The sequence below is a fragment of the Poecilia mexicana genome, unplaced genomic scaffold (genome assembly GCF_051168715.1).
Source record: "Poecilia mexicana isolate PSO_F unplaced genomic scaffold, ASM5116871v1 scaffold_18, whole genome shotgun sequence".
Lineage (NCBI taxonomy): Eukaryota > Metazoa > Chordata > Actinopteri > Cyprinodontiformes > Poeciliidae > Poecilia > Poecilia mexicana.
The window spans coordinates 13,788,891-13,805,465 of NW_028263387.1; the positions used below are offsets into that span (position 1 = coordinate 13,788,891).

At 40.3% G+C, this 16,575-nt stretch overlaps 2 protein-coding genes across 5 annotated transcripts; both read right to left on the minus strand.

Moving 5' to 3' along the window:
• Window positions 1-69: 69 nt before the first annotated feature.
• On the minus strand, window positions 70-4,707 carry LOC148154073 (uncharacterized). Of its 4 annotated transcripts, none has more exons than XM_088015525.1 (5): window positions 4,495-4,707; window positions 4,036-4,182; window positions 3,655-3,745; window positions 3,301-3,449; window positions 70-1,311 (listed from the first exon to the last, which is right to left on the minus strand). In XM_088015525.1, the coding sequence occupies exon 5, from the start codon at window positions 1,305-1,307 to the stop codon at window positions 699-701; it is 609 nt and encodes a 202-aa protein (XP_087871651.1). In that variant the 5' UTR covers window positions 1,308-1,311; window positions 3,301-3,449; window positions 3,655-3,745; window positions 4,036-4,182; window positions 4,495-4,707; the 3' UTR covers window positions 70-698. The 4 variants fall into 4 exon arrangements, with proteins under 4 accessions (XP_087871651.1, XP_087871654.1, XP_087871653.1 ...); XM_088015528.1 differs by having other exon boundaries at window positions 3,655-3,779; XM_088015527.1 differs by having other exon boundaries at window positions 3,655-3,782.
• A 1,386-nt stretch (window positions 4,708-6,093) lies between these two features.
• coro1b (coronin, actin binding protein, 1B) lies at window positions 6,094-16,089 on the minus strand. Its single transcript, XM_015009411.2, has 12 exons — window positions 15,661-16,089; window positions 15,363-15,532; window positions 13,172-13,377; window positions 12,861-12,983; window positions 11,848-11,977; window positions 10,667-10,848; window positions 10,411-10,530; window positions 9,813-9,917; window positions 9,585-9,730; window positions 8,080-8,137; window positions 7,620-7,958; window positions 6,094-7,515 (listed from the first exon to the last, which is right to left on the minus strand). Exons 3-12 carry the CDS (start codon window positions 13,373-13,375, stop codon window positions 7,393-7,395), a joined length of 1,530 nt encoding a protein of 509 aa, XP_014864897.2. The 5' UTR covers window positions 13,376-13,377; window positions 15,363-15,532; window positions 15,661-16,089; the 3' UTR covers window positions 6,094-7,392.
• Between the last annotated feature and the right edge of the window lie 486 nt (window positions 16,090-16,575).

Sequence of the window (16,575 nt, forward strand, 5' to 3'; positions counted from 1 at the left end):
ATGAAAAGAACACTACAGTAGAATGAAAATGTGTATATTTTAAAAATTGGTCAAGAAAAATCCAAAAGCTTTAATTATTTTGAAAAGTTTATTTAAAAAGAATTCAATTATGAAATAAAAACATTTAAATTTGTAGTTTATTTTGTTTTGTAGCAACATGTACATCATGAGCATATGACACAGACAGTTGAGCATATTAGCACCTTGTTTCAAAGTGTTAATACAGCAACAAAAAGCCTTTATTTTACTATGAAATATTCACCTTTTGAGTAGTTGTTGCTCTTTTACAATATATATAGTCAAAGAAAGTTAATCACTACTCAGCTGAAAAATATTATGAACCCGTTTACATTGAAAAGCTTGACATATATCTTTTTGTTTCCTAAAAAATAGTTTAAAGTCCAAAATGAGAAACTTTACACAAACTTTACAAGAACCATTTAAATGCATATTTAGAACAGCTTCATTCAGCCATTGTGTTTTCCCCTGATGTGTCAACACTAAAGGCATGAAGATAAAAAAAAAAAAAAAAAAAAAAAAAAAAAAAAACATTATGAGGCTGAAGCTGTTCTGACACGGTTTTCTAAATTTGATTTTTATTTTCAAATGGTATGACTTCCACTCTGGCTTACTTGAAATTGTGATCTTTTTCTTTATAAATAGCCCATTTTTACACCTTATAAATTCTGCTCGCGTTTTCACAGTGCAGTCACATCACCACCCTGACTCTCATCTTCGTTCTGCTCCGACCAGATAGCACTCCCAGAGAACTGCTTTAGGTCTATCAACAATCCAGTCCCACCACTTGCTTCTGCTTTACCTTCTACTTTTAACTCCTGCTTTTCCTCACTGTTACCCCCCACCTCCTCATTCTCTTCTGGTTTATTGTCTATCAGCCTGTCTTCCTCCCCTGCTTCTGAACCCTCCACATCTGAGTCATCTCCTTCGTTCTCCTTTGTGCTACCGCTGTGGTCCACACTATCCTCCTCTTGTTCATCCTCTCCATCCGTGCCGCTCCCGTCACTCTGGTGCTGGCTGTCTCCAGAATCCACTGCTCCCTCCTCGTCCTGAATTTCCTCCATCTCTTCCTCTTCGTCGTGTTCGCGAGGCCACACCTGGACGCCGAGACGTGTTTCCACAGCCAGTGCTGCGGCCCTCACCCGGTCCCTGACCCCACCTTCCTTGTATATTATGTTCCGGACTGTGTATTGGTTATTTGCCTCCTTGTTCAGTTTCTTGTAGAAGAAAACCAGCAGTACAACAAGGGCCAACAGGACGAGAGAAAGACTCACCACAGGGTCGAGCATTTTCCTGAGGCAAGGAGAGAAAGGAGATTTAGAATAAGTAAAACCATGAAACTTAAGCTGCATAAACTTCCTTATGATTTTTAAAAGAAAGTTTGTGGCTGGGACATTAACCATATTCTAGTTAAGCTACAAAGTGCATTAACACCGTTAAATTTATGCTATAAGTGTTAGTTTTTTACATGTAACCTGTGCTGCTTTTCTGTACATAACATGTAGATGTAAAATACGCAACATATCTATTATACAAAAATGATATATGTACACAATTATAAATTAATTAAAATTATATATGCTGTATATAAATGCAGTCCCCCGCTGAAATCAGGAGAGACCTCAACAGTGGCACCCACTGTAGTACATAAACAAATAAAAAAAATAAGTAGCTGGTAATAGTCCCAGTGATTAGTTTTGACAAAAAATAAAAAATAAATTTAAGAATTAAAGTGAAATAAATAAAATCTAAGGTGGGAGCTGAAGAAAGCAAAGTCAACTGTAGCAGTCCTGTTTTTAAAACATATTATGTTGTGATCTCTCAGTTTAGTTTTGCTTTTCTCATTCTGCAGGTCTAGATTCAGACTACCAGGGGGCTGACTTGTGTTGTTTCAGTGCTTCATTCTCTCCTCTGCTCTTGTCCCTTTTCTCCCCTCATCCTTTCCCCCATCTTTCTACCATTCTTTACTCCCTTCTTTTTTGTTTCAGTATCCAGAGATAAACCCAAAGCAATTTCTGATGAAATTTCTCACACATGTCAAGTGGAGCATAATGGCGACAGCTGTAATGCTAATGATAAAAAATTCTACATATCTGTCTCATGACGAAGCAAAGAAACAGACAGGATCATTGGGAACATTGTCTGCTGATTGTGACAGACATTTTTCAAGTCATGTTCTGTCAAAAAGTTTTAGGCAGTTAAGATCCCAGCTGCAGTAGAAAGCTCCTGTACTGTCCTAATTTTGAATGAAGGTAGATTAGTTGGCTCCAGAAGCTGAAGCTAGTCCAATATTGGGCTAAACCAAATCAGATTTCAGGCGCCTTAAAGCAACTTCAGCCTCAAAAAGTCATATTGAAGTTTATGCAAGCATTGTTTTATGAACGTTTCATTGTTAACATGTTCGTATCGGATGGTTATTTGCAGAGAAGCTGCTTTTTTTTTTTTCTTTTACCTCACTGGAAACACTTTGAGTTCATTCCAGTACGTGTTTCATATAGAAAGTTCACTGGTGGCGCACTGCCTCCTACCTCCATTTTCAGTGTAAATAATTATTTGCTTCCCTGTTAATAACCTACCAATGCAAACATGAAGAGGTTTGAAGGTTAAGAAAATTATATAAGTTGTCTAAGTTGGCTTGCTGCCCTGGGATAACTTAATGTATTAAAAATGAAATAATAAGAAAGATGTACTGCCAGTATGATGTTAAAGGTTCAAAACATTTTCCCAAACTTTCCCTTCCAAAATATAAAGGCACAATGCATGTTATTAAACTGTTTATGAAAGATTTTGTTAGCTGAGGATCATTAATTGCATTGCAGCTTGGTTTGATGAAACCAGCTTCCACTTTGCACTGCCCAGTCTTTACCTTTTAAGAAAATGTGCTCAACAGCAAAGATATGTTTTACACGAGTTTTGTAAAATCAGGAGCTGCTTTTCCCCCCTAGTTTTTCAACCTTAGCCGGTCCTGTTGTAACTCATTATAAAAATTGAAAATCACTGACATTTAGGTGTGACAATGAATCAAAAACAGAAGACGTCCAGAGAGGGGCGCGTACATTTTCACAGGTCTGTATATGAAGTCAAATTTGCAGGTTTTTATTTAGCTCTCATGTGAAACGGATGAACTTATTCAGTGGTTTCCAAACTATTTCCTAAGTAGCACATAATTATAGTTTTTAAAACAGAATGAAATTCAAATATTGAACTTCAACTGATGATTGTCAATGTGATGTGTGCAGGTCTGACAACAGACTCTAAAAGTTATTTTTCAAGATACTTTACCTTTGCGATAAACCTTCAGTTGAGTGTGAAAAAATCTCAAGTGCCTTAGTCTCAGCTGAAGTGTGAAGTCAAAAAAAAAAACCCGGGTAGTTTCAACGGAACCTGGAGCTTCTCATCCGACAATCCATCTGTATGTTTACATCTACAGCCTATAGAAAATAGAAAAAATTACAAAAGCAAAGGATCGTTTAGAATTCAGTTTGTGAATGTAATCACTTTAATAAACCACATTTTATACTTAACTAATTTGCCGCATCGCATTATCAGCCTGTTTATTTGTGAACAATATCAGCACAGGACGAATGCTATGCTTCCCATTTCAAACAATTAAAAAGCAAATAGTATTGTACATACTCAAGACGTCTATTTCTGTTGCACTTTGCGCCGTCTGCAATGACTTGAAAGACAGGAAGCTGAGCAGATCGCTCTCAGTGCTGCTGGTTTCCTGTCAAAGTGATAATTGAGCAGCCTCAGTCAGTCTGCTGTGGCACAAAACATTCAACTTTAGATGATCACAATGAGACATTGTGTAATAAATAAAACCATAATAAAAAAAGACGCTCTAAATAAGCCGTAGCAGAAGAACTAGTAGCTGTAGTAGAAATGCTTTAAGTTGTACAGTGACACCTATTTGATAAATTAAACACTTGAGATCAACAGCATGTAAAAAAAAAACAGACTTCAGAAGATATAAAAGAAAAAAAAAGAAACCAGAAAGCTATGAAAAAAACTCACCAAAGTCGCTCAGGAGAGATAGACCAAAAGTTTGTGGCGCCAAAGACCCGAAGACTGGCGATGAGGCTGGTACTAGCTTACATGTCAGTAAGGGTGTGTTTGACTAATGTCACTGCATGCATGCAGATGAGAGGGAGAGAAGAAGAGCTGCGGGGAGTGATGCATGACATGAGAGAAAAAAAAAAAAAAGTTTAGCTGAAACTGTTTGAGGTGGGTGGAGGCTGGGGGAGGGAATGCAAGCACAGATTAAAGGCAAACTTGCAGCGAGGTGTGGTGGAAGGCACAGATATGAAAATGCACAAATATTTATAGAAAGAGGAACATGTCTTTGTGATTTTTTTTTCTCTTTCAAGGCAGACTTGTATCAGTACAAGTTGACAGAACAGGTGCAGTTAAATGCTTTAGGACATGGAAGATATATTAAAAAAATAAATAAATAAAAAAAACTTGCAAACTCACTGACGGTTTTCAAATTGAACGGTGTACATCCTGTTGAGTCTGGTTTTGTGGCAAACAACGAAGCTCTACAATGGAGAACAGAGTTCATGAAACAAGCGTCGATTCAGCCTTGATGTTGTGCACAAACGTGCCAGCCGAGCAACTTGAATCTGTATGAACCGGCGATCGAGTTGGTGTCTTATTTAATTCTTAAAAATATTGCATCTGCATAACTCGAGCCTTCTACAAGTGTATGCAAAGCTTAAACATTGTGCAGAGCTTCTGAAGCGACTTGGCCACATCCTGTTTCTGCACTGCTGGCCGGTTCACACGTCGTCTGCACTTAGCATCAATGTCTCCAACCAAATCTGTACCGTAACTGCACACTGTACACACCTGTTAAATATTATTACACAAAGCTAAATTTACATTTGGACAGTTTTGTTGAGGCCACTACAATTTTTTTAAAGCTATTTTAACATGAAAGGATTGCACTTTAGGGCTGCAAAGTTTGCGGAGGCTTTCATAGTTTTTGATTATTTCCTGCGTTGTTCGCGTGTAAAAATTCGTCTTAGTTCAACAGCATACATAAAAATTACAGACAGCATTTAGTCAAATGCTTTCAAATGGACTAATTTCTAGAAAGGGTTACTTTAATCTGAGGTTTCTTTATTAAAACTTTGGATGAAGGAACTTGAAAACTGTTTCAGTGTTTTTGCACAGTTGACTAAGTTTTCATCTTGTCAGACCACAGAGTTTTGTTTTTAATGCTTTCCAGCCACTTTAAAAAAAAACAGAACACACACACTTGCTTTCAAACACCAGAATTTACTTTTTTTTTTTTTGCCTTTGCTCACTTCCCTTTTTGATCCACTGAACATTCACAAACTTTTACTCTCTACAACCAAATTGGACCTAAACTTTTTTTTTAATGCTCTATTCTTAATAATGTGGTTTACCAGACATTTTATTAAGAATGGCAAATTGGATTTTTAAAGGAAATTCATTTATGAGTGAACAACAGATGTTCACTCATGAGTTTGAAAGCAGCATATTAGAAAGATGGAGAGAAAAACCAAAACACAAAATACACAAATAGTCAGCGACTAAACTATGAGCTAAAATGACCAGAATAGTGGTGACATTTATTTCTGGAAATGAGAGGAAATAATTTAATGAGTGCTAGACAGCACAAACAAATTCTAAGTTGTTAATTTTTTACCTTTTTGTTCTAATCAATGCATAATCCAAGTATTCGTTTGGAAAAATTCAAGTAGTAGCACCATCAAATAACCGCTACAGAGATGAAGCAGATGTCAGCGAAAGAAAAATAACACACTTTGGATGTCAGTGTCAGCTCAAAAATAATGCTAAAAACTCAAAGCATTGACTTTAAAACCTCGAATTTGTAGCAAAAAACCAAGATCTTTCAGTTTTTTTTCCTATAAATTTCATTCAATGCAGATAACATTCAACTTAATCCAGGAAATCTTCTCAAAGTTGCCTTTATCACAGCAGCGCACGCTGCTGTTTATTTGCACTCAGTCGGCTTTAAGGTGAAATGAACTGCAGCGAGGCAACAAGCTAAAGAATAATATTGCACTCTCTTAACCAGACACATATTGTATGGGATATTTTATTAAGAATGACAAGTTGGGTTAAAAACAAAGTCCATTCATCATCTATTTAACAATTATTACACTCAAACACAGTATTTCCAAGGGTAATCAGAGCTAGGACTGATCACAAACACTTGACCATGAAGGGAACATTAGCGTAAACCGAAAGGCTTTTTCGTACAAAACATGAAACAGAGTCGAGTTGACCGTTACACCGTTGTCTGGCCGAACCTGTTGTTCGTAGCAGTGTTAGGAGGTCAGTGCATAATTAGAATTAAAGTATTAAAGGGCTCAACTGGAATGTAACGCTGTTATCCTACAACTGACTGCTACGTAAAACACACAGTAATGCCTCTAAATAAGGAACATTCACAAAAGTACGACTAAAACGAAAGAAACGGAACTAAAAGTGCCTCGCATATTTGCATATTGATGCGTATTTTGCTGAAACCAAAAGGAAAATAGTGTCATGTTAAATTCCTGTTGACTGAAACTGCTATCAATGCGTATGTGTAATTTCAATCAAACACTTAAACCTCAAAGTGACCTATAAAACACAGTCGCTGCTCTTAACACACAAAATCACCAGCGCTCGACCCGGTTCCTTTACTGCCACAAGACGGGATGAAACTACATGTAAATACTCCACAACTTTCTCACCGCCCATCGCTCACGTGGTTCTCACTGTTTGTACATTGAGATTTTAGGTTCGTACATTTGAGCAGAGCAAACTATAGAAAACAGAGGGAGAACAAAGCCCAAGTCATGTAAAAAGTCGAGCCACGACTCAACACTTTTGCACCTCAAACTACCTGAATAATAAGCCCTAGAGGTGACATTTATGAATGTCCGCCAGGAAAACATACGTATTGGAGGTAATTAAGATGCTTTGCTTTAAATTGGCAACCTTCGGCCGAGTCAGCAGAGCTCCCCATTACGCCTATTATGACCTCTTGTGTTAATTTAAAGGAGTCATATCATTGTAACTCCTCTAGTCTTGCAGAATCAAAGCATTAATTTTTTTTTTTTTAAAAAAAAGCTCAAAGTTGCAAGATTCAATAACTGCTACAAGATCCTATAGTTTTGCTATAAATTTCACTCTATGCAGATGACACCGTATTTACTAAAAAAAGAAAAATCATCTGGGAAGTACAGCCTTAATCACAGCAGCTGGAAGCCACTGTGATTCACAGTCCTTACACAGTTTTTTTACACTCACAAAGGATTAAGAAGGTATTGTTAAGACTAGTAAGGCTACAGTCTATCGCTTCTTCGGGAGTGCGGTAAGTTTTACGCCTCCTCACACGTCGCCGTCTTCGATCCGGGTGAGCTGCCTCTCCAGCAGCTCGATTCTCTGGTTCTGAGCGAGCACGACTGCCCGTAAGGCCTTCATCTCCGCTAACAGTTCGCTCAACATTTCATCCTGAAACCAAGGAGAACAGCAAATCAGAAAGCAGGCTACGAGAGCATAAAGATGATCCCCTGTGGCTGTGCCGACGGTTTAAAGCATTAGGAAAGGATCTTTACCTCTCTCCTCGGCCTCTCGGTATTTCCATCCGTCTCCCTCGCGGTCGCCCGTGGCTGCGGCGTTTCTTCTTCCACTTCCTTGGCGGCAGAGATAGGCGTCGGTGTGGGAGCGGCCGCTGCGGTTGCTGCCGTGGCGGTGCCCCCGGCCCCGGAGTCCTGAGAGCTTAGCTTGGGCTTGCTTCTGAGGGTGTCTCTGTGTTTGGAGGGAGGAGCCGCGTACCCTCCGCTCAGCGAGACAAGCAGGGGCGCCGCGTCCTGTCCGGCGATCCATTCGTCTGCCAGCAGAGCCGGCTCCAGGCCTGCAGTGTCTGGGTAAAGGTCTCCCTGGAAGAGATCTGACTGGTGGGGCAAAAATTTAAACATAGTGAGAAGAAGTGTGGTTGTTTTTTCTTTTTTTCTTTCTTTTCTTCTGTACATTAATCCCAGTAACATTCTTTTAAAGGCTGTGTGTGCGACTTACTTTACGTGGTACGGTCATAGAAATGGGTTCCACTTTCCTTTCATGCAGCTTGTAGAACCTGCAGGTCGACAGGAAATTAATAACAGAACTGAATAGTCTTAGTAGTTCTATCTTGATGTAGAAATAAGGCTGAGTGGAAACTATATGCACTTTGAAGTGGCATAAATACACCTTAAGTCAACTTTTGAATATTTTTGAGGAAGCAGATGAAGTTTCATGTGATAACTGTAGCGTAATTTTGCTCAGAGAACTGTAAACCACACGGAGACGTTTTGCAATATCAGTATTTTTGCATCAAAATGTGAGCAACCATGATTGTACTATACGTGGCCCGCAGCATGACTCTACCAATGAGAGTCAGCAGGAAGGCATGCAAATCAATTTAGTGAGCAGAATGAAGAAAAAAAAAACAAACTTGTAACACAACTTCCTACATACTTAGTGGCACCAGTAAAATAAATTATTCTTTTACTGGAGTGACATTACTTCATATTAATTGTTTTTTTAATCCTATTGACATCCAATCTAAATATCTGAGTACATTCAGTCAGTTGGGGTAAGAAAATCTTTAACATAAGAAATGGCAGATGAGTGTTGTAGACCTGTCACAATTTATTTAATGATAAATTAAAACAAACTCAATCATTTCCATTGGCATGATTTATTTTTCTGTCTTTCTGCCAAAAACCGGAGGATAAAAGTCTTCAGCTTGGTGCTTTGGTCTCAGCCAGCCCTTATTTTGAAGGACAGATTTGTTTACCAAGGCTTCAGAATTCATTTTATTTGTTGTTTTATTTATTTATTTTTGGATATTTAACATGTCTTCCAGTTCATTAGAATTGAAAGCTCATCTTTGAGAATGTGTTCTTGCATTATTATTTTGCCGTAACCATTATATTACTTAAAAATTGTCTCAAAAACAACAATATTATTGTTTATCGCGATAACTTCTGGAACAATTAATCGTCCAGCAAAATTTGTTATCGATACAGGCCTGGTGTTAAGTTGGAGACTAACAAAGAAGAATAGTTACTCATCTAAAGATGGGGATAATAACAGTTAGAGCAATAATGAAAAAATTCAAATCAATCTGAAATGTGCAAAAAAAAAAGAAAGAAAAGAAGCTGGATGAGGACCGAAGCTGCATGCTGCAACCACGCACAGTGTGCAGGATGCTCACTGTTAGAAACCTGCAGCGTAGGGTGCCATGTTTGCATCATCAAGTCACCTTAACATCCACAATATAGCATGCTACCACATGCTAACCAGTTCACTGAGAGGCATGTCAGGATAACGACTTTACTTTGAACTTCAGTCAAATGGGAGTAAGATTAAACATTTTAATGCTTTTTACGAAATCTTTACCAGTAGAGCCACGGATACAGCGTGATGTATGATGCCTCCAGTGAAATGTACTCGCCTGTTTCTGCAGAATATTCTAAACATAATATTCCAAATGATTACAGCAAAAAAAATAAAAAAAAGAGCAGCTTTAAAGAGCTAACCTGGCAATTTCACACTTGTTGACATCCACGCCTCTTTTACAGAGAAACCCCGCGCCTCTCTGAGGCTCCTTACTGCTGTATAAACTCAGGAAGTGAACGTAGGGAGACTCGTCTGTCACTTCAAAGTACCGGATGGTGCAGTCCCCCTGAAACGAAGAGAAATCAAACTCAGCCGCTTGAAAATGGATGCGAGGCTGCGTTCTGCATTTAAAGCTGTTACACGTTTACCTTCCCACAGAGGTAGACCATGTTTGTGTCGGGGTCATAAAAGGGAAGGAGAACTCCGTTACTTGTGTCCATTTCTTGTACAGCCATTGGCTCAGAGAGATCTTTCTGTAAAAACAAAAACACACCAAACGCGTTACAGGGGAACATTAGGAATTAAAATACGGAGATGTTCTCTGTCGAGTCTCAGGAGTCTGAGTTGTTTTGCATGAAAGGAAAGAAAGGGTAGCGACTTCTAGATGTTACAAACACACCCGAAAATACTTCCAGCAGTAACTGCAGCAAAAAGTGTTTCGACAAAAGCATCGACACAGATGCGCCTAATTAAATAATAATAAAAAAAGCAAACCCATGTATCATTTTCCATCTCCTTCTAACTTATATACCACTCTGAGTTGGTCTATCATGTAAAATAAAATAAAATAAAATAAAATGTAGCCTGATGTCATACCGTCACAAAATTAGGGGGAAAAAAACATGGATGGATGCTTTTATAAGGGACTGAATAGCTGGCAAGCGATCCTGCAAAACAACATTTTCTGCTGTGAAACTCCACTGAGTTTGTAAACGGCTTCGGAAAGCCGATGTGGTGGAGACTTACGGCGTCCCACAAAGCGAGCTGCCTCTCACTCATGCGGCTGAAGCCCGTGGTCAAAATTTTCCCATCGGCGAGGAAGACGGCTCTCATGGGCCTTGTGCCATCATGGACCTTTTCTCTGACCTTTTGGGAGGGAAGAGAGGCTGATAACAGACTCACACACACACACACACAACATGAGTAATGATACAAATGTTTCCTACATGTCTACACACACAGATATAAATATTCATGTACATGCATAAAACTGTGACGCTACCTTCAGGACAGCGCCGCGGCGTGGGTCGATGATGCGCAGGGCCTTGTCCTTGCACACGGTGCACACGGCGCTGCCGTCCTTATTCCAGCTGACACTGTAGATCAGGTCCGGGTGGGCGTCGGCGAGCTGGTACACGAGTTCGCCCGTGCCCACGTTCCACACGAAAACCACGTTATCGCAGCCTAGACAGACGGCCGACAAAGAAGCTTGCTTACACACGCGATATTATTTTGCATGAAAGTTCAAACTGTTTTTTTGTTTTTTTTTTAGATATATTTCTGGAATTTCATCAAGGAGGCAAAAGTTGAAATAGACACTTGAGAGCAGAAACCATGAAATCGAACGAGGCGAAGTGGAAGCTCGCCATGTCCAAAGCTAGAGTTACTCGGACGGATTTCAAACGAAACGAAATCTGGCAGCTTCGGCATGTGTTCGAAACTGTAATTATTCGTCGGGTTATTTACGTTCTCCTTTAATCTCGCTACATGTTAATAAATCTCCAAGAAGGGAAATCCTTTTCCCCGCCTTCATTATGCAGCAGTGTTGGACCTGGCCGCTGTCACTGAACACCAAGCAGGAAGAGAAGAGCAGCTCCTCAACTCTCACTTTCCACAGAACTCACGCAAAGATATAGAAAAGTCTATTTATAAGCTGTATCAAAAAAAAAAAAAGATAAGATAATATAAATATGAAAAAGTTTGGATTACAGCAGAACAACCTTACAATAGAAAACTGAGCAAAATCTAACCTTTACATTGAATTGTGATTATTAAAAATGTTCTTACTTTACTTCAGTAGGATACTTCTGCATTTATAATATTGTTACAATAATCGGGGTGGATAAATACTTATTTTAAGCAAATGCATGTTTATTATAATTGCAACAAAACCAAATATAACAAATATCAAATAGTTTCACTCTGGAGAATGCAGAAGAGAACGTACTCTTTGCGTAAGGCGGGCCTGTGCTAACCTTTGAGGAATGGCTAACAAGAACGCAGCTACTGCGAATATCACATGGATGAGGACATGGAGTTACGTTGCTACAATAACACAGAGGAGGAGGAAAAGTCACTATTGGTTGATGAATAACCTACAAGTGAGCTATGGGGAAAAACACTTCCTTATCCGGGGCTCTCAGCTAGGGTTAACGAGAACTGGACAGTAAAAAATGATCCCACCTGCAGTCAGTAGGATGTTGAAGGCACAAGGGTGCCAAGCCAGGATTCCCACTCTTTTACTGTGGCCCTCCAGGGTCACAATCGGGTCAGTCATCGGGCTGGTCAGCCCGCCGTCGGGGATCTGCCACACCTTCGAAGGACACAACAAACTCGATGTAGTGTTGCACCTCTGCAGTGCTTCTCGTCTTGCTCTCTCACGTCCTTCTTTCTTTTCTAAAGCAGACCCGATTAGGCCGAGTCACTCGAGACCCAGCAGTGTGCAAAAATAAAACCGTTTATCTGTTTTCCTTGCGGAAGTGGATAACATTACTAGTTTCTCATATTGAAATTACTATAATTTTACAAGAACTGGTCCTGAGAATGAATGCGATGTTACTTTGAGGCTCATAATAATTTATTCAAGTTGTTCTTGTTCCAGGTTAGAGCGATTATGTAACGTCCACCGTGAAAAGGATTTCAAAAACAAGAACTGGAAGAATATTCAGAGTTCTAGTTGTCGATTTGAGCTGAAGATTTTGGAGCTTTATCATCCATTTTACACATTGCAGACGAAGCAAATCACCACCATACTTGGCAGTTTGCATTGCGTTCTTCAGTTTGGAAAGTCTCACTGTGAGTCCTCCAAAAGGTTTCCGGTTAAACAGCTCAGTCTTTGCCTCAACTGGCATCAAACTTGTCCTCGTCAAGTTTACAGTTAAAAGATCACTTACTACAAGACTGGGGGACAGTCTGCATACATTTGAGCCTGCATGCACAGTTTTGACAATGCGAGGAGGAAATAAAGCAACGACAAATTCCAACTTCTGCAGCACAATCCTTGTTTCTAAAAATGTTTGTTTGTTGCATCCTGGAAAACAAGTTCCTAAGAAAGCCTCTGAAAGCCCAGAATAATAAAATCTTAACTGTACATCTTAAAACCTGGCCGTTAACTTGTGGTCGTAAAACTTGCCAGTGGTTGATCTGAAACCAGCTGGTGAAGGGCCACAAACCACCTCCATGTGAACAACGCTTGCCTTCACTGTGCAGTCCTCTGAGGCACTTGCGATGATGTTGTCGTCATGGGGACACCACTGGATGTCCAACACAGGCGCCGCGTGTCCGCAGACCGTGGGGCAGGACTGGTCGATTCTGCCGCTCTGTTTGGAGAAAACAAAAGGCTCAACTCCACTGACCTGAAAGGCTGCATGCATTACAGTACAGTGCCGTACAGTCTGGACTGCAAAAGTGCTTCGCGTGCATTAGTGGGATACAAAGGGTGATGTCATAGCGAAGCCTTTTGGCTCGAAAGGCACGTATTGATCCCCGGTTTTATTATCGGCCAGACCTTGCCGATCGGAACGACGAGGAAGGCGCCTCCTCCCCCCGCTTCGATGATGACCGCGATGAACTTGGGGTTGACGGCGCAGAGGGGGCCGTCCCACGTCACCCGGGACACTCTGACGTCGTCGAGGCAGTGCTCGGCCTTCCAGGCCTGAGCGAAGACGTGGCGAAACTTGCTCTGCCGGACCACACCTCTACGGAACGACATCCCTGCGGACGGATGGATGAGGAAAACACTGTTAGAGCGGAAAAACGTGGAGACATTCATTTATGTGATCTGACTTCACGAAATGTGGTCTACTCGTCAGGTTTTGTTCCGCTGTCAGCAGAATGTAAGCTTGCTAAATGTTTGAATTAAATGTTTTTTTTCACTATATATTTAGATATATGTTATATATAAGCAAATGGGTCTTCAGAATTGTTTTTATTTTATTTTTTAAAGGCAATGACTTTAATTTGCTATTGATTTCAAATAAAATTTGTGTTTTTATGCATTTGCCTCTATAGTTGTGTATCTAAATTAATACTTTCTAAAGCTAAATACTCCAGAAAGAAACTCCTGTCTTTCAAGGTCCAATATCCTGCAACTTTTAAATACTAATTACCCTTAACCAATGTCTGTGGAGGGAGAAAACAGGGCTGTCAAAACATCAGGCGAATTCTTTTGTGCTTAGACTTTGTCCTGGGAAAGTACAGTCAAGACTGAGTGGACGAAAACGGCACGAGCGGACCAAAACATGCTGGGACAGAGGAAGCAGAAGGGGGTGGGGGTGTGGGCAGTGGAGGCTGCTGACGTCCAGCTAATGCTCTGCGGCTCGCAAAGCAAACATGAAAACACACAGGAAGGAGGAAGTCTACGGCGAATCACCAGACACACACCTGGAAGGTTTTCGTGTCATTAGGTTTTTCTGTGAAGGGTCGACGCAAAGTAGAGCAGAATTATGAGTGGCGAGGTGCACATTTGTGTTAAATCTTTTTAGTCTGATACCCCTAAATAAAATCAAGTGCAGCCAGTTGCCTTCAGAAGTCACATAATGAGTAGACGGTGTGTGATTTTATCTGGATGTAAATGCATGTTGTGAAGGCCTGAGATTTGTAAAAAAAAAAAAAAAAAAAAAAAAAAAACATTGCAGAACAAACAACATCATTATGACCAAGAAACACAACAGACAAGTCAGGGAGAAAAGGTATGGAGAGTTCGACCTTTCCCCACTTCTTACCCTGTAACTACGGAACCCCCCCCTCCCCCCTGCACCAATCCCTTGGCAACCTTGTAAGGAAAAGTGGGCATAGACAATGGATGGATGGATAAATCGGAAAGCAACATCCCAAACTTTGAACACAGAGGGCTGAAAATAGAAGACTGCATCAACTCTTGGTCGTCCACCAGGTGGGAGAATTTGTTTATTTGCAATAGGCAATGTAAAAGGACAGCAAACACGAAGAAGAAGATGACAACAACTTTGAACTTTTTGACCTACATTTAAAAATTAGCACCCTTAACACCCCGGTTCACACACTAAAAGCGTGGTGGCATTTCAGGAGCTGCAAAAGCTTCTGAAATGCCAGAGCGGAGTCTCTTCTTCAGACTGGACCATAAACCCTAAACATACAGCCAGAACTTCAGTGGGACAGTTTGCATCAAAGCATATGCATGTTCTATAAAGGTCTAGTCAAAGCCTAGACCTACAGCCTAGACCTGTGGAGAGATTTAAAGTTGCCGTCCCTCTCTAACCGATCTGCCTTTGTCTGAGCTATTCCGCGAAGACAGACCGGTAAAGACCTACCTAGTCCAACAAAATCATCTATTTTTCCGTTTCACAATTAAAAATTCTACGAAAAACAAATTGTGGCCGTAACGTGGCAAAAAAGAAAAAGGCTCAAGAGATATAAATACGCATGCAAAGCACTGTTATGCATAATTTGCAAATGAGGATGCTATTGCTTCAAAAGCCTGCAATATCCTGCTCTATGTAGACCATATTCTACGCGTTTTACTCTAACATCACCAAGCTTGCATCAATTCTCATTGTTTTTCCAATTGTAATAACGAGGTATTTAAATACAGCATCTCGACATGCAAAGAGTGAGTAGGGGAATGAGCAACAAAGGATGGGCGTTACAGCGTGGTTAAACCAATAGTGAGACGTTTTTTAAAGAGGAACGCTCCCATATTTTAGAGGACAGTAACGTACCTGTTTTTGTTTTTTTTTTTCCCTTCTTCAGCGATCGTGCTTAATTGGAAACAGGATCACCAAAGGCTGGTGGCAGGCGTGACAGGAGGCCAATAAAATAATCCGCCGCCAGCAGCAGTAACTTAATCCCCTCCCGTGTCCAGGCAGGCGTCCGTGGCTATTGCGCAGACCTATAATAAAACATGACGCTGGATGAAGAAGAAAAGAGCGAACATGCCTCTGTTGTAAATTTCAAGCATTCCAAGCCACTCGGCTTGGTTTTATTGAAAGTCTGCTGCAGGAAAGGAAATGTTCTAACCTCAAAGACCATGTCCCGCGCTGGTAAAGCCTAATAAATAGTGCACAGCGACGCTGAAAGACCCCCCACCCCCTCTTCTATTGGGAAGAGATGCAAACGCTCCGTCCTCCCTGTGCAAACGCCTGGTTTTGGAGCGATGGATTGAGCGGAATCCCAGACACTTCCGCTCCTGGGAGGACACATCAAAGATTAGGTGGGAGGACAAGATAGCTATCTCCCATTGGCTTTCCTGTGTGTTGGGATGTGTCCCTGCACCCCTTCCCCCTCAGGCCGCGCGTCTACACTGGGAATTACGGCCGCGCTGTGACTTCACAGTGCATTCAAGTTAAGTCGTAAACTACGTGATCTATTAAAAAAATAATACAAAATTAATACATCTTTTTAATATTACTATGAAAAAAAATTCAGGTCAGTTCAAACTTATTAAAGACAGTATCCTGATCCTTAGCAGAGATAAAGAAATAGAAAAAAAAGGGGGGGAAGAAATCAAACTTTTGGGAGCTACTGCAGTCCACAGTGTTTTATCAGGTCTATAGTTATTGTGACTGCTCTGAAATGTCATTTCTGAACATATTATAAATTTTCCAGCAGAACTCAAATTTAACATAAAAAGTTTATCATGCTGATCTTTTTTTCTTCTTATTTCTGGGTCAATTATATAATACAGCGTAATCATTCATGTCATATAGGAGGGCTTGAATAAAAATGTTGATGACACTTTATTACTTTCTTTAGTCAATATTGATAATCCAGCATAGCACATGACTTGAATGCATCACGGAGGTAAAACGCGGCCGTAAAGCGCTGTCTAGACGCGCAAACGTTGGGGAAAAAAATGATGAAAATCGAAAAGGTTTTGCTGTCACACATGTGAATGAAAACAAAGTTTTTCGGAAAAAAAAAACAGTTGTCAAT

Bases quoted from the DNA above. Each gene is read 5' to 3' on its own strand.
- LOC148154073 (XM_088015525.1), bottom strand. From the start codon at position 1,307: ATGCTCGACCCTGTGGTGAGTCTTTCTCTCGTCCTGTTGGCCCTTGTT.
- coro1b (XM_015009411.2), bottom strand. From the start codon at position 13,375: ATGTCGTTCCGTAGAGGTGTGGTCCGGCAGAGCAAGTTTCGCCACGTC. The intron at 12,984-13,171 runs GTCTGGCCGATA...TTCTCCAAACAG, and splicing joins TCGTCGTTCCGATCGGCAAG to AGCGGCAGAATCGACCAGTC. The intron at 9,731-9,812 runs GTAAACGTGTAA...TCTTCGTTTCAG, and splicing joins TGGTCTACCTCTGTGGGAAG to GGGGACTGCACCATCCGGTA.